This window comes from Phocoena phocoena, chromosome 1 (assembly GCF_963924675.1).
Source record: "Phocoena phocoena chromosome 1, mPhoPho1.1, whole genome shotgun sequence".
NCBI lineage: Eukaryota > Metazoa > Chordata > Mammalia > Artiodactyla > Phocoenidae > Phocoena > Phocoena phocoena.
In genome coordinates, this window is record NC_089219.1 from 86,394,084 (window position 1) to 86,421,507 (window position 27,424).

The 27,424-nt window shown below is 32.7% G+C and overlaps 1 protein-coding gene across 1 annotated transcript in view; it reads right to left on the reverse strand.

Moving 5' to 3' along the window:
• DPYD (dihydropyrimidine dehydrogenase) overlaps window positions 1-27,424 on the reverse strand; it is a 369,420-nt gene that overhangs the window by 148,944 nt on the left and 193,052 nt on the right. The window contains exon 5 of the mRNA XM_065885362.1: window positions 8,696-8,857. Within this exon, the coding sequence (XP_065741434.1) occupies window positions 8,696-8,857 (162 nt within the window). The remainder of the gene's footprint in view (window positions 1-8,695; window positions 8,858-27,424) is intronic.

The following is a 27,424-nucleotide window of genomic DNA, read 5'->3' on the forward strand; positions in this document are numbered from 1 at the left end:
CATTTATAGTTACGCTTTGGAGCAAACAGGTATTTAAATTTTAATTCCCAGCATAATGGCTCTTACAAGTGATTCATGCTGATACACTATTACTGCTTTGTACTACTTTATACTACTACTCATCAAATATATTTGCAAAAAAAAATACATATTTTTAAGTTGTTAAGATTCAAACGAATGAAAGTCCATCCTTCTACACTGTAAGGTGCCCACAAGAGTATATATATTTGAACTTATAAAAAAAAATTCAAAAAACATTAATAGCAAATCTTAATAACCATGTGATTTCGGTAAATTTCAATGTTATTGCCCCAAATCTCTGAATGTATTTTTATGTGCTAAAACTCCAGATACTAATATATAGTTTTAAGACAAACTAAAATGTTGTGATGAAAATCATCTAACTATTTATCCATCTTGCAGGTTTAATTATTCATCATTGTGCCAGCACTGAGTATTTTTTTTTAATTTTTACTGGAGTATAGTTGCTTTACAATGTTGTGTTAGTTTCTACTGTACAGCAAAGTGAATCAGCTATATGTATACATATATCCCCTCTTTTTTGGATTTCCTTCCCATTTAGGTCACCACAGAGCACTGCATAGAGTTGCTGTGCTATACAGTAGGTTCTCATTAGTTATCTATTTTATACATAGTATCAAGAATGTATATATGTCAATTCCAATCTCCAAATTCATCTCGCCCCCCAACCCTGCACTGAGTATGTTTAATAGATTTCTAAAGATTTTTGGAAAAGAATGTCAAATATTTACCAATATCTTTATCAAGACATTATTCCTTTCTATTAATCATTGCATTAAGACCAAAAGGAGAGACACAAATGAAGCCTGTACAGGCATTACTTGTGTTTGCATCCCCAAGAGCAGCCCTCTTGATTTTATTTATACAAACTATTGATTTTATTACTCTTTAATGCATATCTTTCATGTACTTCTTATTTCTCTCAGAAATACTTTTTTTTCTTTTCTATGAACAGTATTCACAAACTATTGATAACACTTTTTTCAAATAGGAGTGGTATGGAGAAATTTTATTCAAAGATGATACAAGTTTGGGACAATAAGGCAAGTGTGAGATGTCATCAAATCTAACAATTACTCGCTAATCCATATTCTATTTATAGATAAACTGCAAAAGGCATTAGCCATAAATATTGGTTATTATACATAAATAGTGGTTATCATCCATTATCATGGTAACATATCTTAGATTATACACATGAACTAGCAGATCTTATTGACCAGTTTGCCAAACTGTATCATAAATGTGTTAGACTCATTCTTAAATGTACTTATAGACCAGTTATCACAAAATCAGGCTTAGGTTTTCCTAATTAATATAAAACTTTAGGTAAAAGCTTAAACTTCAGGGCTCTCAATTGCACGGGTCCCTCCCAAGGCCCTGCCTTTAAATCTGTAGCAGTACTTTTGTGTAATTCTTCAAAGAAGGAACCCAAAGTTTATCATCTCAGGCCCCATGAAACCTGAATACTGGCTGTATAATAATCCTTCAATGGCAAGAAGAAAAGAAAAAACAAAAGCTTCCTGGTAACATATATAAATAAAGAAAACAACTAAGCCATATGTGTTGGTCTTACACAACCTATTTTAATATAGTTGCTTCATATCTAACAGAAAATGAGGTACAGTGACCTCATTTTGTGAGTTGTAAGGTATAGTGACTGAGGTATTTGTGGCTGAGTCAACAAGGTGTAACACTGTGAGCCTGCAGCCAGAAAACCCAAGTTTACATTGACTTTGTATCAATGACTTATAACATTAGGCGGGACAAGTGACAGTTTGTGAAATAATGGGAATTAGATGCTTTGTACTCTGGATCTGCCCTTTATTACATGTGAACTTGTGTAAGTCTCTTGTTACTCATACAAAAAAATGAGGGTGATAACATTTACCTAGAGGGTTATTTTGAGTATCAGTCAAGTTCTAAGTAAAGTATAACACTGTCCAGGGCTAAAGGAGTTTGTTTAACAAACTATGATTTTCTAATCAATTTGATCCTTCGTTTCCTCATGCCCCAAATGGGAAAAACATTGGCTAGTTTACATGTCTTAATGGTTGTTTTTCAACATTTTAAAGTGAGATATTATAAAAAAGCACTGAAGTGCTATGCAAGTATGGAGTATTATGATGCTATATTTTCCCCCTACCTGATCCTATCCTTTGTACTAAGGTCTATCATCTCCAAAACCAAATTTCAAAAATTAATGAAGATTAGAGAGGGGAGACAGCAGACGCAAGAAGAACTACAATCCTGCAGCCTGTGGAACAAAAACCACATTCACAGAAAGACAGAAAAGATGAAAAGGCAGAGGGTTAAGTACCAGATGAAGGAACAAGATAAAACCCCAGAAAAACAACTAAATGAAGTGGACATAGGCAACCTTCCAGAAAAAGAATTCAGAATAATGATAGTGAAGATGATACAGGACCTCGGAAAAAGAATGGAGGCAAAGATCAAGAAGATGCAAGAAATGTTTCACAAAGACCTAGAAGAATTAAAGAACAAACAAACAGGGACAAAGAATACAATAACTGAAATGAAAACTACACTAGAAGGAATCAATAGCAGAATAACTGAGGCAGAAGAACAGATAAGTGACCTGGAAGACAGAATGGTGGAATTCACTGCTGTGGAACAGAATAAAGAAAAAAGAATGAAAAGAAATGAAGACAGCCTAAGAGAACTCTGGGACAACATTAAATGCAACAACATTCACATTATAGGGGTCCCAGAAGGAGAAGAGAGAGAGAAAGGACCCGAGAAAATATTTGAAGAGAATATAGTTGAAAACTTCCCTAACATGGGAAAGAAAATAGCCACCCAAGTCCAGGAAGTGCAGAGAGTCCCATACAGGATAAACCCAAGGAGAAACATGCTGAGACATATAGTAATCAAATTGGAAAAAATTAAAGACAAAGAAATATTATTGAAAGCAGCAAGGGAAAAATGACAAATAACATATAGGGGAACTCCCATAAGGTTAACAGCTGATTTCTCAGCAGAAACTCTACAAGCCAGAAGGGAGTGGCATAATATACTAAAAGTGATGAAAGGGAAGAACCTACAACCAAGATTACTCTACCCAGCAAGGATCCCATTCAGATTCAATGGAGAAATCAAAAGCTTTACAGACAAGCAAAAGCTAAGAGAATTCAGCACCACCAAACCAGCTCTACAACAAACACTAAAGGAATTTCTCTAAGTGGGAAACACAAGAGAAGAAAAGGACTTACAAAAACAAACTCAAAACAATTAAGAAAATGGTCATAGGAACATACATAACAATAATTACCTTAAACGTGAATGGATTAAATGCTCCAACCAAAAGGCACAGGCTTGCTGAATGTTTACAGAAACAAGACCCATATATGTGCTGTCTACAAGAGACCCACTTCAAAACTAGGGGCACATAACAGACTGAAAGTGAGGGAATGGAGAAAGATATTCCATGCAAATGAAATCAAAAGAAAGCTGGAGTAGAATACTCATATCAGATAAAATAGACTTTAAAATAAAGAATGTTACAAGAGACAAGGAAGGACACTACATAATGATCAAGGGATCAATCCAAGAAGAAGATATAACAATTATAAATATATATACACCCAACATACGAGTACCTCAATACATAAGGCAACTGCTAACAGATATAAAAGAGGAAATCGACAGTAACACAATAATAGTGGGGGACTTTAACACCTCACGTACACCAATGGACAGATCATCTAAAATGAAAATAAATGAGGAAACAGAAGCTTTAAATGACATGACAGACCAGGTAGATTTAATTGATATTTATAGGACATTCCATCCAAAAACAGCAGATTACACTTTCTTCTCAAGTGTGCACAGAATAGTCTCCAGGATAGATCATATCTTGGGTCACAAATCAAGCCTCAGTAAATTTAAGAAAATTGAAATCATATCAAGCAACTTTTCTGACCACAACGCTATGAGATTAGAAATCAATTACAGGGGAAGAAACGTAAAAAACGCAAACACATGGAGGCTAAACATTACTAAATAACCAAGAGCTCAATGAAGAAATCTAAGAGGAAATCAAAAAATACCTAGAGACAAATGACAATGAAAACACGACGATCCAAAACTATGGGATGCAGCAAAAGCAGTTCTAAGAGGGAAGTTTATAGCTATACAAGCCTACCTCAAGAAATGAGAAAAATCTCAAATAAACCATTTAACAAAAAATAATAATAATAATGAAGGTTGGATTATTAGTCCAAGGATGCTAATGTAAATGCATATGCCTTATCAAGTTTGTTATGAAATTTCATTGTTGGTTTGTATTATTTCCTGAGAAACTACAGTGTTTCTCAGGACATGTAGTATGTAGAAGCAGCCTACAACAACACTTAATTCTAATCAATGTTCAATCAATGTTTGTTTGATTAATTGAATCCTTACCTAGTGGGAGTTTAATACAGTGGGTGTTTATACAAGCCAGTTTTCCTGGTATAGTCCTGGTTTGTTTCTGTTGCCCTGAATTAATTATTAATAGTGTTCTCATTCACTTTCCAAAGTATCTCGGTCATTTGTTTTATTAACTGATTTATAAAGCAATCAACATAACACACAGAGTATATCCAATCTCACATTTCAGTTTATGTACCTTTTCTTAATAATTGATTTTAATATGAGGACTGCACCTAAATTTTTTATTTGTTCTCTACTTATCTATTTGATAGATGGGATGCATCACAAAAAAACATTATTTGAGAGAGGACATGCAGTACTCTATTATTTATTAGTGTATGTGTGTCTATATTCTACTCCAATATACCTGTAGAAGGCAAAAGTTTAAGGCTTTCAGTGACTCCATGTTCAAGATGAATATATGGTAGAAATAATATTTGTCCTATTAAAATAATCACTAACTCAAGTAGTCATGTTCCTTCTTCATTCACAATTCTTTAAAATATTTATTGCAGCATTTAACAAAATATAAATATTGATGTCATTTAAGTAATTTTACTAGGTTACTTAATGTAGCCTAATAATACCTGGCTGCTTGAATCATATCAGTGTATTTTTTATTATATTATAAGCACTGGTCAATTTGATTTCAACTGTGCCTACTCAATAAAACATAGAAATAAACACAAATAGTATATGATGGTATATAAATAGTATATGATGGTATATAAATATTATATGATGGTGGGCTAAGAACTGGGTATTACAAATGAGAGGTGATATAAAAAACCTGCTGAGAGATACAATTAGAGAAAAATCTAATGAGTAATTCTGTTCTCAGTGAGTCACCTGATTTAGTCTGGAATTCCGTTTGTCAGTTCCATTCTTAACTGAAAATATGAAAATAAACTAAAAGTACAGTGTCAAGAAGTATATGCCACACAAAACAGTATACGTAATGGGTATTAAAATAATCTCATAAAACATTTACTGGGAAAAATAGATATTGTTTTTAGATACCAATTTCATAATCTAATGTATTCCTAAAAATTCATAATTGAGGAAGCAATCTTAAGTACTAATCCTCTGAACCTCATTCACTTTAAGATTTAGAGTCAAACTTTAGAACCTTGGACTTTCAATTTTAATTTTTCTAAATTGTCTCTAAAACTCTTTAACATCAGTAAAAGGGAAGTGATTTGACATGCAGCTAATTATCTACTTATAGTTGTTTTTCAAACTTTAGAAATGAGTAGAAAGATGCATCCTTATTTCACTATCTTTTTGCAACAATTCATTAGTTAAATTTGAGAGGTAATGAGAGTCTAGTTGGTTTATTAAATGTGATAAATACATGATTTCTTAAAAATTCAACTAAATGATCAAACACATTTTAAAATAAAATTTTCAAGTGTTACATTTTTGTAGAGAAATTTTTAAGACTCTGATGAAATTGATAAGAAAATCCACGGCAAACTATTATTTCCAAAATTGTTTTATTGAAACACTATTATTATACCTAACTGAACTAGGAAAAACTGCCTCCAAGAGAGATTTGGAATCACCCTGTAGCCTGTCTGTCCCACAAGCACACAAAAGTGTATGAAGCAAGGTCACCGCAGACGTGAGGACAGCAAAGGACTGACAATACAGGACCAAAAGAAAGTAGCTGAGTAGCTGGTCTCCTGATTCTCCTCATGCTATCCTTTGTGTGATTTATTCCTTTTCTACCACAGTCCCTCCAAATCATATGCCCATGTTCAAATGGAAAGGTGTAAGATATGGATTTAAATGATAACGGCAGACTACAGAGTTGATATTTTAAAAATAACTTATAAGTTATAGGAAAAACAATTTTGAAAAATATCATACTATTTTACTCTGCTTTCTTAACCTTTGCTTAATTTGGCTGAAAAATAGATTTATATTTCTTTAAAGGTCAAAAATCAATCATCGTTTTATCAAACAACCAAAACATGAAATTATTTGCATCATGTTCCACTTTGACTTAAGTATTCACGTCAATAGTTTATTAGTTTGAAAGAATAACAGTATTTTGTATACTGTTATTTATAATTTATTATTTTTATTTTAATATTATTTAAAATATTTATACTTTTTCTTTTCACTGGAAGTCAATTAGTTCATTGTATTTTGCTTATTTTTTTAACTGAAGTGTAGTTGATTTAGTGTTAGTTTCAGGTGTACAGCATAGTGATTCAGTATTTTGCAGATTATACTCCATTTTAGGTTATTACAAGATAATGAGTGTAATTCCCTGTGCTATATAGTATATCCTTGCTGCTTATCTATTTTATACATGGTAGTTTGTATCTGTTAATTCCATACCCCTAATTTGTCCCCCCCATTCCCTCTCTCCTTTGGTAACCACAAGTTCATTTTCTATATCTGTGAGTCTGTTTCTGCTTACCTTCACAACTATGACAGTTGGGTAAATTTAAGTAAACAACCCTTTCACAGAACTCTCTACAATAACTTGCCCTAAGTAGTCAACTTAAAAAAAAAAAGAATGGAAAGCTTTTCTATATAGTTCCACTGGGAGATTTTTATTTATGATTTGATAGATATATTTGAAGACACAGTAATACAAAGTAAAAATGGAACGTAATAAGATACATTCCTACCTAAATTCCATGAGTCACTTAAAATAATTTTAATGCCATTCTAATCTATGCTATGTCTTAAATAAACAGACTGCTTTGGAAAGCAGTGGTAGTAACCTCATTAAAACCAAGTGAGAGTTCTCAGAGGAATGGTGTTTCCCTTTCTCTCCCTCTCTCTGTTTCCTCTCTCCCGCGTGCGCTCTCTCTCTCTCTCTCTCTCTCTCTCTCTCTCTCTCTCTCTCCCCCTCTCCTCCCCTTTCCTTATCACTCTCCCCTTTCGCCTTCTCCCTCTCTGTTGTCAGGTCACTGACAAACTAACAATATTATTTTAACTCATCTTGTTTTGAAATGCAGTGTTAGTTCGTATACATATTATGTGACCTTTTACTTACTACATCCTTGCAAGCTTGCCCTGTTTTAATGAAGAGGCAATGAGTCCCCAAAGAAAAATGTGGAAGAATTCAAGTGAATCTTCTCCATCAACTAAGGATTTTCTCAGGTTGTAAAGATCATACCTTGCACTGGTCAGGTAAGCCTAATGCAATTTTGAATTTGGTAGGAAAAGAAATTAAATCCAAGAATTTATTGCAACAACTCACAACCTCAAATTGTTTCTATTTTCTCATTCCCAGGAGCCCTTCCTTAGAATTAACCTGTCAGAAAGCAGGAAGGGAATAACCCTGATTTATTACTAAAAGCAAAGTGAAATTTAAGCTTGAGGGATACTATGGGAAGGGTCCTAAAAAGAAAGAATATATTGCGTTTAAGTTGACAAAATCAGACAGGGAAGTCATTAACTAAAAATCTAGTGTTGACAGGCATTTAATTTGGTATTCTAGCCAACTGGACACCAAGGATTACAAAATTTTACTGGAACCTCCATATAAGCTGGTCATTTAAATGATACATGGGAACTGACCTGGTAGTTGACTCCAAAAAGGAGACCCCAGAGAGAATAAGATGTCCCAGAGAATCAAAGTCATTTAAAAAGGATTCATAAAAGAGAAAGACATGGCACAAACTTACAGGATAAATAGGGACAAAATGTTTTCATATTACTTCATTATAAATTTGCATTCAAATAACACACCGGCTTTTAGTCCATAAATTCACAAAAGCTAATGTTAAAGAATATTATTCAGTTTCAGGGTGTTTGATAATTCTACAACCTCTATTACTCAAAAAATATTACAGAAGAATACTGATGTATTATTTCAAGCTGTAAAGATTAAAGACAGTTTCTGGAAAAAGAATCAGTTAAGCAAGATAGTCTTTTCATAATGAGGGCTCCTATCCACACTCCAATGTAAAGTTAATAAATATATCCCATTTTCAGATCCTCCACTTCATATAATTTTCAGTGAAAGTTTTTTAATAACCTCTGGGATTACAATTAAATTGACATATGGTTTTAGAAAATTTCATTTTTGAAGCCAAGTTGTTGAATAAAAATACTGTTTATGGCACAAAACACTTTCACTTTACCTGTATTATCACACTAAAAATATTGGATATCAACAAAGCATCAAGAATTAAAGTTATTTTAAGATTTTTGTGCTTTGGGGGGAGGGGAACAATGTATACATCTTACATACCTCAGTAGCAAACTGTTGCAATCCACCAATATTAATTGGTCCCTCTTCAGTGGCATATAAATTGCATCCACCTACACAAAGATCAGAAGTTGGACATACCATTCCACAGGTCAGACCAAGTGGGTTATCAGAAAAAATCATCTTAGCAGCTCCATAATAGTTCTGCAAAAATAAAATAAAATAAAATTTTCTTATGTAACAATGTACCTTTTAAACATTCAAATTATGACCTATTTTTTTCTATTAGATTATTGGATTGAAATCAAGATATGTATAAGATGCAGAGGTTATAATACTGTTTACCATCATCAGGAGCTATAAAGCAATTATTAGCAGAGTAATATATAGGAGTATTCAATATACATCATATTAATAAATGAATAATTTTGGTAGTCGAAATTTAAAATATGAATGTTCTGTAACTATTTTTCTTTCACAAGGCATCTAACTCTATTCTGCTATAAATATTTATTTTCAGTTTTAACAAAGATTAGTTAGGTAGATTGCTTGAACAAGCTTAAAATCTAAACCTTAAGAAAAAAAAAAAAAGATTATGCTCAGGTTATCCAGGTTATCCTCCATTTAACCAAATTAAAAGCAACCAGGGCTCTATTTCCCTTCATTTCTTCTGGCCTGTCCATGGATACTATGTACTGTGACACTCTTTGTTGACTATCCTCCTTCAGTAACATCCTATTAACCAAATATGCAGACGAAACTCATTATACAGGACTAAACCTTAACAAGTTCATCCCTAATCGCTCCCTTCCACACATTTGACTATTATAGATTAGCCTAGAATCCTTTACGTTTCATTAAGAATTTCTAGGGACTTCCCCGGTGGCGCAGTGGTTAAGAATCCGCCTGCCAATGCAGGGGACACGGGTTCGATCCCTGGTCCAGTAAGATCCCACATGCCGCAGAGCAACTAAGCCCGTGCACCACAACTACTGAGCCTGCGCTCTAGAGCCCGTGAGCCACAACAACTGAAGTCCACGCGCCTAGAGCCCATGCTCCACAACATGAGAAGCCACCACAACGAGAAGCCCACGCACCGCAACAAAGAGTGGCCCTCACTCGCCACAACTAGCGAAAGCCTGCAGGCAGCAATGAAGACCCAATGCAGCCATAAATTAATTAATTAATTAATAATTTTTTAAAAAAGAATTTTTGGACTAAAAAGAGAATTGCCATATGACCCAGCAATCCCACTACTGGGCATATACCCTGAGAAAACCATGAGTCATGTACCACAATGTTCACTGCAGCACTATTTACAATAGCCAGGACATGGAAGCAACGTTAAGTGTCCATCGACAGATGAATGGATAAAGAAGATGTGGCACATGTATACAATGGAATATTAATTACTCTGCCAGAAAAAGAAACGAAATTGAGTTATTTGTAGTGAGGTGGATGGACCTAGAGTCTGTCATACAGAGTGAAGTCAGAAAGAGAAAAACAAATACTGTATGCTAACACATATATATGGAATCTAAAAAATAAAATTGTTTTGATGAACCTCAGGGCAGGACAGGAATAAAGACACAGATGTAGAGAATGGACTTGAGGACACGGGGAGGGGGAAGGGTAAGCTGCAACGAAGTGAGAGAGTAACATTGACATATATACATTACCAAATGTAAAATAGATAGTTAGCAGGAAGCAGCTGCATAGCACAGGGAGATCAGCTTGGTGCCTTGTGACCACCTAGAGGGGTGGGATAAGGAGGGTGGGAGGGAGATGCAAGAGGGAGGGGATATGGGGATACACCTATGCGTATAGCTGATTCACTTTGTTATACAGCAGAAACTAACACAACATTGTAAAGCAATTATACTCCAATAAAGATGTTAAAAAAAATTATTTTTGGAACCCAACTTGTTCATAAATTATACAACTACATCATCATTTACTAAATAATAAATAATAAGTTGAATATTTCAGAAGAATGTTTTCCTCTAATGAAAATTAAAATATTGGGCTTGACCAGTATTCCTCAAAGCTGTCAAGTATTTTACCAAAACTAAGGAAAATTTTGAGAAGCTGTAACAGTCAAGAGGTCCCTAAGGAGATGTGACAACTAAATGTAATCTGTTATTTTGGACAGGATCCTGGATCAGAAAAAGGGCATGAGGTGAAAACAAAGGAAATCTGAAGAAACTATAAACTTTAGTTAATAATAATATATTAATAATGCTTCATTAATTGTAATAAATGTACTATACAATGTTAGATGTTAATAGTAGGTGAAACTTTGTATGGAAATTCTCTGTACCATCTTCACAATTTTTTAATAAATATAAAAATATTCTAAAAATACTTTTTAAAAAAGAGATGGTAAACATATTTAACAATATGAAACAAATGCATTTATTTTTCTTTTGGCTTTTGTTTAAAGTACTTTTGAAGGTCTTCGAAAACAATACATTGCTTCCGTAACTAACTTCAATCATAAATACAAATTCCTATATAAAATACTGATGATAATAAACAACAACAATCATCTTTACTATTTATTGACTCTTTACTATATTTCTAGAACTTTACCAGGTCTTTATTTAAGTTTTAACACCAGTCATCTTATATAAGATGTCCAGCACTAAATAAAAAATTTCTAGGCATAAGAAAAGACAGAACTAAATCCCTGATAATCAGAAAAACAAATAAATAAATGAAGCAGACCCCAAAGTGATCCAGAAAGTAAAGTTAGCAGATGAAAACTTTAAATTAATTTTAATAAAAATTCAGTCTAAAAAGACACACAAAATAGATGAAACAATAAAAATATAATTAGAATATTGTAATCTGTTAAAAAAGAATCAAACTGACATTCCATAACTGAGTAAAACACTTTAAAATAGATCTAAATGCATGGTTTTAACAGCATTCATGGTGGTTTAACAATATTTCTCTTATTCTCAGATCTGTCTCTCCACTCCATTTCTGTGCTTACCACCTTATTTCAGGCCCTCAAATCTCTGTCTGGGAAAAGGAAATCATTGTGCACTGTTGGTGGGAATGTTAACTGATATAGCCACTGTGGAAAACAGTATGGAGGTTCCTCAAAAAACCAAAAACAGAACTACCATGTGGTTCAGCCATTCCACTCCTAGGCATATATATGAAGAAAATGAAAACACTATTCGAAGGATTACATGCACCCCATGTTCATAGCAGCATTATTTACAAAAGTTGGGATGTGGAGGCAACCAAGATATCCATCGATGGATGAATGGATAAAGAAGACATAGTATACAATGGAGTATTGCTCAATGGAGTATTGGTCTTCTTAGAAACCAACAGTCACAATTGACACATGTAAATGTTTCTTCAGTACACTTGGAACCCGAATGACTTTTTGGACAACCCAATATGTTCAACTGATTTTTTTTTTTTTTTTTTTTTTTTTTTTTTTTTTTGTGGTACGCGGGCCTCTCACTGTTGTGGCCTCTCTCGTTGCGGAGCACAGGCTCCGGACGCGCAGGCTCAGCGGCCATGGCTCACGGGCCCAGCCGCTCCGCGGCATGTGGGATCTTCCCAGACCGGGGCACGAACCCGTGTCCCCTGCATCGGCAGGTGGACTCTCAACCACTGTGCCACCAGGGAAGCCCCAACTGATTTTTAAAAGGGTTCCAAGACAATTCAATAGGTAAAGAACATTCTCTTCAACAAGTGATACTGTAATAACCAAATTCCACATGCAAAAGGATTAAGTTGAAACTCTACCTTACACTGTACATAAAAGTTAACTAACAATGGATGATAGATCTAAATTTTAGAGCTAAATTTATAAAACTCTTAGAAGACAACATTGGAGCAAATCTTCATGACCTTGGATTAGGCAATGGTTTTTAGATATGACAACAATGCACAAGCAACAGCAAAAATACAGATAAATTGGATTTCGTCAAAATTAAAAGGATGCCATCAGAAAAGTTAAAAGAAAACCAGAACAGGAGAAAACCATACGTGATAAGAAATTTGCATCTTGAATATGTGAAGAATATCTACAACTCACTAATAACAAACAAATAGCCAATTAAAACGAGCAAAGTATTAGTATAAACATTTCTCCAGAAACATACAAATGGCCAAAAAGCATAAGAAATGACACTCAACATCATCTGTCAGAGAAATGCTAGCCAAAATGACAATGAAATATCACTTCTCACCTGCTTAGTGGGCTATAGTTGAAAAGACATACAGTGAAAAGTGTTGGCAAAGATGTGAAGAAATTGGAACTCTCATAAGCTACTGATGGGATTGGAAAATGATGTAGCTGCCTTAAAAAATAGTTTGGCAGTTCCTCATAAGTTTTAAAAGTAAAGTTACCATGAGATTCAGCAATTTCACTCTTCGGTGTACACCCAAGAAAATTCACAACATATATTTATGTAAAACTTTGTACACTAATGTCCATGGCAGTATTATTCCTAATGGCTAAAATGAAAACAACTCAACTGATCATCAACTGATGAAAGGCTAAAAAAAAATGTTGTATATCCATATAATCAACGTTATTTGGCACTAAAAAGTAATGAAGTAATGATAAATGCTACGACATGGCTGAACCTTGAAAATATTATGCTAAGTGAAAGAAGCCATTCACAAAAGACTATACATTATATGATTCCATTTATAGAAAATATGTAGAATAGGCAAAACTAAAGAGACAAGGCAGATTGATAATTGCCTATGACTGGGAATCTGAAAAGAAATGGAAAACAGCTGCTAATGGGTATACAGTTTCATTTGGGGATGATAAAAATATGCTCAATTTGATTGTGGTAACGATTGTAACTCTGCAAATTTATTCACCATCACTGAACTGTGCACTTTACATTGGCAAATTGTATGGGATATGAATTATATCTCAATAAAGTTGTTATTTTAAAAAGTACACTTACAGGACTGGGAATTATATAGGCAATGTGTAAGGCAATAAAAAAATCATTCTTGTAGAAAATAAAAATTTTTTATAAAGGGATATTTGAATAAGACTGCTAAATTAGATGCAAAACTGGACAATATCCTAGAAGGCAACAAAACATCACTTTGGGAGTTATATTTTCTACTGAATGGAAATAATTTGCATCTCTACTATACACAAATCTCAAAGTAAAGATGTAAATTTGCAGTCTAAAATTTTAATTAATGTTACAAATTAATAGTTTTTTTTCCTAAAAATTAAATAATACTTAGGTGTCACCTTGTATTTACTTACAAAATGCTTTAGTATGATAATGGTAAACAAATACAGACTTATCTCATTGGTCGTTGGTCTGGTTTTGGATAATTTTGCCTAATAGTAGTAAACATTAAACAAACTGTTCATAATGAACAGTTACGAGCTTAAAATTAATTGGTCTACTCCTAAGCAAACTTCTTTAGTTCCTACTTAAACCCATTGATCCACTAACTCAGCACCTGCAATTAAGCAAGCAGTTAATCACTGCCGAGAAAATCTCAAAGTCATTGTCAGTATTCTTTCCTCATCTTACTTGACACATCAGGAACATGTGACATGATTGATTAACAAATATTTACTGACTCACTGACTAAAAAATCCTATTGCATAATTAGAAGTTTTTATAATATAAAAAGAGTATCATAGCAAAAAATGTCAATTGCAGATAACTTTTAAGGATAGTTGAGGAAAAAACAATGCAGAAAGAATATAATCTACTTAAACACCTAAGGATCTTTCCATAAGAATACTGATTGTTTTATGAGCCCCAAATTAGTTTCAAGACTGCACATAAAATAATCACAGAAGAGAAAGAGATACATATTTTTTTAAATGCAACAAATAGAACATTTAAAATTACACTTATGGCTCATGATATGCTACCGCTGTCAAACTTACTAGGGCCTGATCTATCACAGCCTATCATTGACAATAAAACTGTCTAGTAATTTTTCAGCACTCTCATAACTCCAAGTGTAACCATTACATCAAAATAAAATTATAGGAGGCTATAAAATTTTTTTAAAATTAATAAGAATTACTGAATGCTTCTTAAATTAAAAAATCACCATGACAATTTTATTTTAAGGCAAATTTACGTTCCCTGATATCAAAATGATTTGCTATCGGAGTAAGAAGTCATTTCAGGCTAAGGTTTAGAATCAGTTTTAAAATTGGTGGCATTCAAAATGACTCTGGAGGTGACAGACCTAAGAGATGAGAGGGAATGTGATACAGTCATTGTAGACTGAAATGAGTAAATAATCAGAAAAGTTCAAAATATGTCTTGGCATAATGACTTGGCAGTTTGGCTAGAGTAGTTCATTCATCCACTTAGGAAATGATGATTAGGAGATATATTTGGAAAATGTGTTTGGACCAAATTATGGAGAATCTTCACTGTCAACTTAAGGGTTTGGTATTTAATTGAAGTTTTTTAATAGAAGGGTGCCAGTACTAAGGAACTAACTAGGAAGACTACTGTGTAGATGATGTGGAAATTCTCAGAAAGGGAGTGGAATTACAGGGAATTTGAAGAAGAAACAATTTAAACCTAAAAAACGGAAAGCATTGGCATATATCACAGAATATAGAAACATGGTTTTGAAAATGGGCTAAGCCAACATTAAGCACCTATTCAGAAGTCACCTTTGCAATCGACCTCTTACAATTAATTTTGAAGAAACGGTAGATAACTCCATGTGTAGAGATATGGGTACTCAGAGTCAAAGACATTCAGAAACCTGTTAGAATGGGAACACTTCCTCAACTCTTCCCATCAAGAACGTCGAGATCAATATCAATTATTTCTCTCATAGTAAGTGGGAAGATTTCTTGAGCCCTCCTTCTAAACTAGAGTTTTGACTCCTATTCTGTGAGCTCTTAAACCTTTCTAAAAGTAAAGGCTATAAAATTTAAATTTAGTAGGGTACTTTAAAGACAACCCAGCAGTCTCCTTCTAGAAAATACACAACCACTTCAACTGGTTTCTTCATGTTATTCAGTCACAAGTATTTTAGTCTTCTACTGTGTGAAAGAAAAAATGTACAGGGCTATGTTAGGAGGGAAAGAAAATAAATATCTGATCTTTTGTGCACAGATTTATTTTATATATAAAGGATGATGACTTTTCCCTTCTTTAAACAAAAATCTAAAAGACAAAAATGATGTTTGATATGTTTGCTGTTTTTATCTCAACACAAAAGAACAGGCGTTGACTGTTATGTGATCCATTAACTTACCCAGTGTCTTCTCGGTGCTGAATTTTCTATTACTCATTGGGATTTTTAAAGCATATTCTAAGGAACAACTTATGCCATTTACGTGAGTTAATTTTAAGATAACTTCAACTTTTATTCTTTGTTTTTCATTTTAAAGTTATAGCTTGAAACTTCATTAGTGTCATCCCTCTACAATTTAATGATTTTTAAAGTCATTATCAAGAAACACGAAAAACTCACAAGCCAGCTATTCTCTCATATGGTATAACTATTTTAACAAATAGTTCTATCATATTCAGGCCTTCATGTCACTACAGCATTATCAATACAGCTGGTGGATTTATTTTAAAGTGTTCTTCCTTCTTCCAATGAGTGTTTTCACAGATGGAAGCACCCTTCCAAGATAAACTCCAATCTGTTGCATTTAAAAAATACTTGGGCTAAACTTCAATAAGTTTGCATGTGTGAGAAGGGTGAATTAACATTACTTGTATTTCTGGATTGAGCTATATAATGGTGAGTGTCATGATGTACATTAGTTGAATAGAAAATATCTCTAGTAGCACATACAAAAGTATAGGCAAAGGACATCTCTCTGGCACTCACCATCCCTCAATAAACAATCTATGTATCTTCACATATTTGGCAAAGGAGAGGTAGGGATATATCACGAACAGAATACACAAAAATTCCCGCCCTCACAGTACTCAAATTCTTGTAGAGACAAATGGAGATGGAAGAATAGATTTGGATGCTTTTATTCTGAAAATTCTCCCTTCATACCACATACACTAAATTTTACAAAATTTTTACATGAGTGTAGACTTTAGAACTATGAATTTATTTTAGTCTCACTTAATGCGTAAGGAAATTAAAAAAATCATTCTTGTAGAAAATAAAGTTTTTATCTGACCTTGAGATGCTAAACTAGAAAACACACATTCAAGTGCACGCGCGCACACACACACACACACACACACACACACGGGCTTCTGAGCCATATGCTCCTGGATTTGAATCATGCTTATACCATATGATTGGAGGAAAATGTAATATCTCTCAGCCTCAGTTTCATCACCTAAGAAATACAGATCAAAATTCCTTCTTAATTAGTCATATTTATGTTAAATATTGTTTAAATACTTGACAGAGATAAGATGCCTAGTACATTATGGAGCATAGGGCAGATTTAATGAATTTAAGTCCCCACCCCTTCCCCTAGGCTTTTTCTCCCTAAAAAAGTTTTCTTAACATGTTAATTCTAAGAGTTTAAGATTTTAACACTTATTAAAGAAAACTCATGTTAGGAAGTAGAAGACAGTAAAAAAGAGCAAAAAGTACAGAAAGAAAAATTATCATCAATCTACTAGGTCGTAAAAAAGAAATGACATGGAGGCATGTAAGTAGAGGCATAATAATTTATATACATTATAGAAATGTAAAAATGTCACTTCTACTTCTCCAATTTTCTGCACCCTATCCACCTTTCTCTATTAAATTGACCTGAGAACATATAATATTACCCAACTTAGTAAAGATAACTTAGTGTGTATGTGTACATGTACTCAATTCACTAATCATCAAGTATTTATGAACATCTACTCTGTGAGAGGCCTTTTGGTAAGCACTAGATACGCGTGAAGAATCAGTATTTTTGCTCTAGATTGTTCTGGTTAAATGGAATACAATTATCATCTATACCAATATCCACCCTATTCATACCATATATCATTGTTCAAATAACATTTCCTTTAAAAAGCTTTATCAATTTTTCACCATTTTCCAACCAGAAGCATAATGCAGGTATGTCCTTTCTTTGCACTACACCTTTTCAACCACTGTATTTGTTAATGTAAATTTACGATAGTTGTATATTTTTCTGATCTGTCTTTTATTAATTTTTTTAAATTTCAGAAACCATGTCTAATCTATAATCTTTGCCTCTAAGCAAGCAGTAGAATATTAGAAACTCAATTGATTAGCATTTATCTTTTAATATCAAAAATAAACATTTAGGTAAAATTCAAAAAGTGTAAAGTACTTCACAGATTTGAATGATCATTTTAAAGTAAATAATGTGAATATCTGTTGTAAAAACTAACAAGCCCACTTTATCCAGAGAAAATAATAAAATGTACAATAGATTTTGTAAGAAATTTACAAAGGTATAATTGTTTTCATTCTTAGAGAGAGACTAAGAAGCACAGAAATAAACAATAGAACATAAGATTATTTCATTTAGTGTATGCTAGAGTTCGCATATAGTAGTTTACCATAATTCATGATATACTTTCTTCAAGGAGATAGGATGCCTTTCTACATCTAAACTGCAATGCAAATATAGAAACACATATGTTAGAGTCATGATCATAATGTTAGAATGATCATTAAAGCTAAGAAAAAAATGTAAAAGTAGAAATCTACAAGTATCATTTATAAATATTACATAACTTGAAAGCAAATAGAAATATTTTAATTTGAGAAATTATTGAAGGTGAAGTAAAATTAACATTGATAGAATCCCCTATTTATAAACTACATAAAAATGCTAAAAGATTTTTCTCTAATTTTATATTATAAATTTTATTTTTTACTGAGATTATTTTTCCTTACAACCCAACTAAACTGTACATCCTTTTAAAAGTAACCAGAATTATGGCTTAAATATGATTCTTTATACTTAAACAAAAATGTACACACATTCTATACTAAAAGGGCATTAGGTGTCTAAAAGTTTGAACGAGAAATTTAGTATCTGGATGTATTGTTGCACTTCATATGTCCCTCTCTTCTGAAAGACTTTACACTAAAAACAAAGCTATATCATATGAGCTGCCTACTCAGCAAATAATTGAGAATTGTGTCATCTCGGATATAATTTAAATATACTGGTTACTAATATTTGCTACAAAAAGAAAAACTGTGGAGGTTTTGTTGTTGTTTCTCTGTTCTTTAAAAATCTTTTGTTATTGAAAAGGGCAAAAAAGTACAAGTCAATCAAGTTTTTGGCCAAGTTTCAAAAATAAATTTATATTTTCAATAACAAATATATATAATAGCTAAATTAAAAAAAAACCTGAAGGTAAGAAAGAGCTCAAATAATCTCACTCCAAATCATCTTACCCCAAACAAGATTTAAAACAACAAACTCAGTGACCGTTGTTGAACATCATATATATGATAATAACTTGACAGAATTTTACTACTTATGATATTAGAACTAGACTATAATTTAACACTCCTATTTTCTTCTATTCAAGCAAATTAAAGTCACACTATTTTATGAAGGTTTACTCTTTACTGACAGAAATGAGAGATTTCTTAACTGACAGGGTGTTTTGGTGTCTACCATAGTGTGTTATATGTGGCTCATAAAACCAGCTGTCAGTTACAATCTGTACAGTGGGTACAAATAGATTTATCAGAAAAGTCTCCTTTCCAAGTGCATTAATTTAAACCCAAACTACTTTCAAAATTGTAATTAGTTTTGATTATAACAATTTACTTAAAAATCTTCAATTTATCAAAGTACTTGTCTAAAAATGAAACCCAAGTATCTTTAAGATGACGTCTACTGTGTTATACATTTTGCCCACTCTTCAATATATTAATACTACTTATAAAACTCTGTCAGGATAGCAAATGTGTTACTTATTTAGCTCTTTATATTTTAATAATGACTTATAAATATACATACTTCATTCATATAAATAGCGTAGTGTGATGCAAACAAAAGCACACTCGACAAGGAAAAGCATACTCAAGAAAATCCAGTTACATTATCAAGTGGTTCTGTGATCTGGGATAAATCATTTAACCTTGCTGGATTTCAAATTTCTTCGCCATATAATGGGATGGTTAGTTAGATTAAAATTCCATTTGTCTAGATTCTGTTACACTGAATTTTACTTATTAATAATGACAAATATTCTAAGTAGTACTTCATGTGTTTATATAGATTTTTCTTTGTCTTGATTATACTAAAGAAAAAAGCCATAATTCCAGTTTAATTTACATATACATATATAGACTATAAATCATTGTTCTGTTTAAAAATAATTAATTTTTAAAATATATTTACCGTAGCATATGTCTAAATGTTTCCAAACATACACACAACCACAGTGTGGCTTTACCTGTCTCATATAAAATTGGTTTCATATGTACAATGAATATCTTTTCTCATTTAGTTATATTACTTTTAGATTTTATATTGCTCATATTTTATAATGGATTGACTAATAATGCTTTGTGTTATAGGTTTTCAGAACTAAATGTTAATTTTTTGAAGCAAATACAAAGAAAAGTAGTTAATGTTACCTATGTTGGCTGTGATTAAAAGTAAAAATGTAACCTTTTAAAGGTCCAAAGACATATATTATAAAACAGAAACAGGACAGACTTTGCATAAGCATTAATGATTCAATAGACAATTTAACATCCATCTATCTTTTCTAGCACAATGCATTAGAAAAGAGGGGACATTTTGACAATAATATTATAGTCCTTTGTCTTTAGCAGTAGTAAATTTAGCATTCTACCATTTGCTAGACTCAAAACTGAGAGGCTATGTATTAAAGGCTGAATTCCAGAAAATTTAATGTTATACCAACTGATAAATGAATAAGGTAAGATAAGCATACATTTGCATTAATAAATTTAAATTAATATATTAGAGTCCAAACACAGTGTTCAATAATTATTTTGTAGAGCATCTTTCCATTTCATAAAACTAATTTTACATGTTGAGAAAAGTCAGGATATTCTGAAAATAAATATACTATCAGGGGAATAAATATAGAATTAAGTATATGATAGATGTGGCATTTCAGAATAGTGGGAAATGTATTATTCAACAGATTTGGAACTATTAGTTATTTAGAAAAAAAAAGGCTGAATTTTTCTCTCATCCTTTACACCAAAATAAAAACTCAGAATAAGGCCTGCACATGTTACTCTGTAAACCCTTAGATTTATTTTATTTTACTATTGAATTTTAATTTATTATTTTTATTAAAAATATACATGCTGGGACTTCTCTGGTGGTACAGTGGTAAAGAATCTGCCTTCCAATGCAGGGGATGTGGGTTCCATCCCTGGTCAGGGACCTAAGATCCCACATACTGCGGGACAACTAAGCGCACGTGCCACAAACTAGAGTCCACGTGCTCTGGAGCCTGAGCCACAACTACAGAGAGAAAACCCATATGCCACAACTAGAGAGAAGCCCATGTGCTGCAACGAAAGATCCTGCATGCTGCAACTAAGACTCAACACAGCCAAAAAATAAAGAAAATAAATAAATATTTTTTAAAATATACATGCTCATTGTAGAAGTAAAATAATAAGGACATTTATAAGAAAAATGTTAATAACCTCTTTACCCTGCCCTCAACCTCAATCAACTGAGGAATCTAAAGTTTAAGTTATTTCCTTCTATGCCACTTTTAGCTTATATATAAATTAGAATTTTTTTCTAAAGATAGTGTTATGTTATTCATATTAATATGCAACTTACTTTTTTCATTTAATAGGGATATCTCTCTAGATCAACAAATATAATAATAATGCATAGCCTCATAACATTCCATAATATAAATATAACCTAATAGATTTATCAATTTTCCTAATGATGGATGGCACTATAATTGTCTCAAGTTTTTGCTACCTTAAACAATGCTATGATTGGTATAATAAATACTATTGTACATATGCCATTAAATGGTCGTACTTTTATTTCTCTAGGAAGAACAGACAGCAAAGCATTGCTAGTACAACAGTATATATATTTGAAATTTTCAAATACATTACTACTGTATGAGACTTCTTGCTTCCTTTCTGCTAAATAGCATAGGAGGTTATTTAACATTTTAACTTTAAAAATATGATGAGAGGGCCTCCCTGGTGGCGCAGTGGTTGAGAGCCCACCTGCCAATGCAGGAGACACGGGTTCGTGCTCTGGTCCGGGAAGATCCCACATGCCGCGGAGCAGCTAGGCCCGTGAGCCATGGCTGCTGAGCCTGCACGTTCGGAGCCTGTGCTCCGCAACGGGAGAGGCCACAACAGTGAGAGGCCCGTGTACCACAAAAAAAAAAAAAAAAATATGATGAGAGAAAACTGGTGTCCCACCCTTTGATTTACATATTTCTGGCTAATATGGAAGTAGGACATCTCTAATATAGCCATTAATCATTTGCATGACCTCTTCTTTAATGTTTATAACTTTTGCCCATGCATACACAGGGTCAGGTTATTTTTTCTCATTTAAATTTTTAGGAACTCTGATTTAACAGAGAAGTTACCACTTAGCCTAAACATGCAGAGCAAAAAAAAATGTTCACTTGGTTTCAAGTTTGGTTAGATTTTATTTTAAAATACATTTTTAAATGTGTGTAGTAAAATTTTCTCTCACATATTTCACAGCTTGAAAATTATCCTTAATTCTTTTTATATTTAAAACTTTAGTCCACCTAAAATTTATCTTAGATGGCCTGATGAAGGGTTCTAAAAGTAAAGTAAAAATTTTATCAGAACCACTTTTCAAAGAACTCATCATTTTCCACTGAATTAAAATGTCCTCTTCATTACATATTATGTTCTCTTACTTACTTGGTTCTATTTACAGATTTTCATCAGTTTCAGAAATGTGCATTCCTATACCAACTCTATATTATCTTAATTATAGTAGCTTTATAGTGAGTATCAATATCTGATGGCAAATCTTTTTGTCTTATTTTTCAACAGTTTCTTCCATATGTCTTCTCAATTACTATTCCAGTATTTACTAATAAAAATGTGGGTTTCAATCATTCTAGACTACTCACTAGATCTTATTTATAGCACTTTACCACATGTATTGAGAAATAGTTATCTACTATGACTCTTCTAATTTAAAAAGTTAAAATTATAGGTAAAATATGTTTTAAAAAGTCACTGTGAACGCATCCATGAGCTTTTATGTCCAGGGACTGAAAAATGACAAGGCAGTAAGCAGAGAAATAAGTGGAACCATCTTAAAGGCATTCATCAAACCAGGTGAAAAAGGCTTTTGTTTTCGGGGCCTTTGAGAACATAGCAAATATAAATTCCTTCTAAAGAAATGTCTTCATTGCTGTCCTCAAAGAACTTCCACAGATAAAGCCTCAAAGAAAATGAGCAGCCAGAATTAAAAAATAATAATAAAAAGATAAAAATAAAAAACGATATTAAACACACAGGGAAACAAAACACTATGAGTGGAGCCAGTAGACATCACAGACAATATAATCAGCCTCACAAATACTTTAGATAGTGGGATTCTCAGAGCACAAAGCTAAGTAACTTTATCTGTTTTAAAATATTAAAGACAGGCTTGAAAAATAAATAAAAAGCTACCTGATTTTTTTTAATGTAAAAAAAAGGACTCCTAGAAATGAAAGATAAAATTGTAACTCAAAACTCAGTGGACCATTTTAACAACATGTTTGAAATTAGTGAAGAAAGTATTAGTAAACCTGAAAGTAGAATTGAAGAAAATGATCTAAGATGTAACCCCCAAAACACAGAGATGAAAGTTTAAAAAATAAATTGAGTCATTGAGACTAAAGTAAGAATGTTTAACATATATCTAATGAGAGCTCCATAAAGCGAGGAGAAAGACAACGAGAAATTCCCCCAAATGATGAAAGACATCAATCCACAGATTCAAGAATCACAAGGAAAACCATGCAAAATAAATAAAATGAAATCCAGACTTAGATAAGTCACTGTAAAACTGCTGAACACTAAAGATAAATAGATCTTTTAATCAACTCCCCTCCAAAGATATTATGACTCTCAAATGAGCAATAACTAGGCTGCTGGTGATTTTCCAATAGCACCAATGCATGACCAAAGACACTAAAATGATATTGTCTGAGAGGTGAAAAAAAATAATAACTGCCAACCCAGAATTTTATACAAGTCAAACTATTTTTCAAGAGTTAATAAATGTATAAACAGTTTCAGAAACAAAAAGAGTTGGTCAACACCATACCCTTACTGAATAAAGATTTAAAGTATTTATTCTAAGCAAAAGTGAACTGATTTCCCATGGAAATCTCAACATGGAAAAAAAACCTGAAGAAAATAGGCAAAAATTTGAATAAAGCTAATCCAATATTGGCTAATCAAGCATTAACAATACTACTGATCAAGTTTTAAAAGGATAGAATTATTACATTATGAGATAGGGAGGGCTAATTAGAATTACAGTACCTTAGTCTATGCCACAAGACCCACTCAGATTAGGTCCCAAAATGGCACAGATCCAGAATATTTAGCTTGTTGTAAAATTTAGAATACAATCAGTCCTAGAAAAAAAATACATCTTTCACATTACTGAAAAATTGGCATCTCAACTGTAAGGGAAACTGACAGACAAGTTCAGAACTACTTATTTAAACCAAATGGCAGATTTAGCTCTGAAGGATAATGGCTTGTTAGTCCTCTTGGTGCATCACGTAGACTTTTTAAAAGCTGTGTTCCCTTGAACATCATCTTATGGCAGGTAGGTAAATTTCTGTCAGTTTTCTTGGGATGGATAGAGGTGCTCACACTATCATCTAGCAATAAAAGTGAGGGAACTAGCCTTGTGTACCAAAGAAAACCTGAAATCTCATCACTACATTTTGTTTTATTTATCCAAAATATTTATATTTTTTTAAATTACTGAGTAATAAATTATGGACTTCCTAATACTTTTTTTTTCATCTGCTTACTTCTCTTTCATAATAGTGGAGAAAGCCCAATTGGCTTACATAATAGGTTATGTATTGGGACATCACTTTCTAGGCAATGGGGAGCCACTGAAGCTTTTTGAACAAGGGTGTAATGTAATTAGAGTTACGATTTTAAAAAATTATTCTGAAAATGATCCACATTTTATTTGATAAGGGTATAAACCACTTAGCCATTGAAGTTGAAAAGCAAACCCAAAAGGAGGATGGACTAAATCTATTGATTGCGCTTCTGCTTTGTAACCTTTGTGCATGTGTGTGCATATGCACACACACACATATATCAAGACAACATATTTAAATAAAAATATTGTTATCAAGAATATTTATCAATAAATTCTGCTGGTTAAATTGTGTTGCTCCTCTGACTTCTTGTTACTTTCAATAGGAATCTATGATAAAGAAGAGTCTTTTATTTTACATTGAGTCATTTAGTCAGTTTTTTTCTAATGTATATTATTAAATTTATTTATCTAGATATAAAAGTCACAAAATCTAAGTACACAGATTCTGTAAAATATGCAAATCTGTGGAAAAACCAAAGCTTTACAACTTAATATAAAATTTTGAAAAAGAAAATAACTATTATTTGAAATAAAGCATCATGAAACAAGAAACATTTTTTAGCAATTTTTCAATTAATTTAAAGACTGACCTTATGCATACTGTTTTTTCAAAAGAAAACTATTGGGCTTCCCTGGTGGCGCAGTGGTGGAGAGTCCCCCTGATGATGCAGGGGACACGGGTTCGTGCCCCGGTCCGGGAAGATCCCACATGCCGCGGAGCGGCTAGGCCCGTGAGCCATGGTCGCTGAGCCTGTGCGTCCAGAGCCTGTGCTCTGCAACGGGAGAGGCCACAACAGTGAGAGGCCCGCGTACCGCCAAAAAAAAAAAAACTATCAAAAAATATAGCCTAGTATTCACAGTTTGATTAATCTGAAACGTGTACTTCCGACTGAGAGATACAATTGTAAACAACAGCCTGCACGAACAAAGGACAGAAAAACTGACTGAGGAGGTACGACAGAATTGAGTGTACATTTGGAAACTAGAGCTGTAATCCAGTCTGTAAGAAAGTAAAGAATGGAAGTATTGGCCTAAACTCCACTGAATCACAGAAACCTAACACAATACAACACAAGTGACATCCTTTTTTCAAAATGGCGCAAGGTTCATTGAGTTGGGTGATTCAATTACCCTCTCAACCTGGAAAGAACCCCCTCCTGATTTGAAGTCCACTGGCAGAGCAATGTGGGACAGCCTACATTGTACACAGCTGGTAAATAGCTAAAAAGCTGCAGGCTTTAAAGTACAAGAATCTCTGACCTTTCATGATTGGTGCAATGATTCTTCAACAAAATACTACTTACAACAGAGTTCCTTAAAAGTCTGCAAAAGACTACATTTTCAATTAAATACCTCCAAATATCTTCTCTTCATATGGAAATCTGTTTAAATAAATACCGAAGTGCAATGTTTCATCAGGTAGTAAAGAATTAATGAAACAACATTTTTTCCTAAAATAGAAATGATTTTAATCTTGTTTAGACACTTTATAAACTTTTCAAAGATTATCATTATTCCCATTTTGTCTTTTTTTAATAAACTTTTGTAGACCTTAAATGAATGTGCTATACACTAATTAGAATCACAAAATCACTATTGAATTATAGAATATATAAGGAAAATTTAGCTAGCATGGATCATAATTCTAGTATATCCTCATGCATGAAGCCAAGAGTACTACTACCTTAGATATAATTTTAGCCAAAACACTTTCTACTTCAAAATTTGGACATTTTGTTTTACTCCTTTTCTCATGAGGTTATTAAATAAATGAGATTTCATGCACACATTTCACATAAATTATTCATTCTCACATACAAGACAGAGATCCTGTGATGATAAATGTTTGGGATACTACAAAGTTAGTATCCCTTTTCAGATTTCATCTTATTTACAAAACAAATATAAATCATTGATGATTTCCTACTATCTACAGAATTAAGTCTCAAATATTGAGCATAGGATTAAAATATTTTCACGACCTAATCCCAACCTAATTGTCTGGTCTCTTTCCCATCACTCTTGTTCATGTAATCTAGGCTTCATTTTAGCTACACTGAATTTATTATATTTCTCCAAATATGCCGTGTATACACCCATATTCCTGCTTTTTCATATGCTGAATACTCTTCCTGAACTGCATGGATTGCAGCACTAACCATATTGAATTATGGCTAGGTTTTTGTGTTGCTTTGTTTTTTAATGTATCTGGCTTTGCTTACAGATTACGAATTTCCAAAAGGCAAGGTCATAGCAGGGACCCTTTCTTACCCAGTACCTGTCACTGTGTTTGGTACGTAGTAGATGTTCAATGAATAACACCGGCTACAAAAAAAGTAATCACTTGTATAGTATTTACCATATTGAATGAATAGGGAAGTTAATAATTCCACATCAACAAAATATTTGTTGAATAATTACCATATTAGAGATTTTTTTCACATACAAATATTATTTACTTTATACCATAATCCTGTAAGACAGATGTTATCTTTCTTTCATAAATGAACGTAAAGAAATAAGTAATTTTCCCTGGGTTCACAAGCGTTCAATCTAAAAATTCAACCTGGACTTCAAATCCTAAAAAAACTGACCATGTAGATTAATACCATGTCCTATACCTAAGTAATAACCTCTAAATCTTTTGAAATCCTAAAGCTATATAAATTTATAATTTTTCTCCTACAATATTTTTTAACGCATTGACATATTGAGAA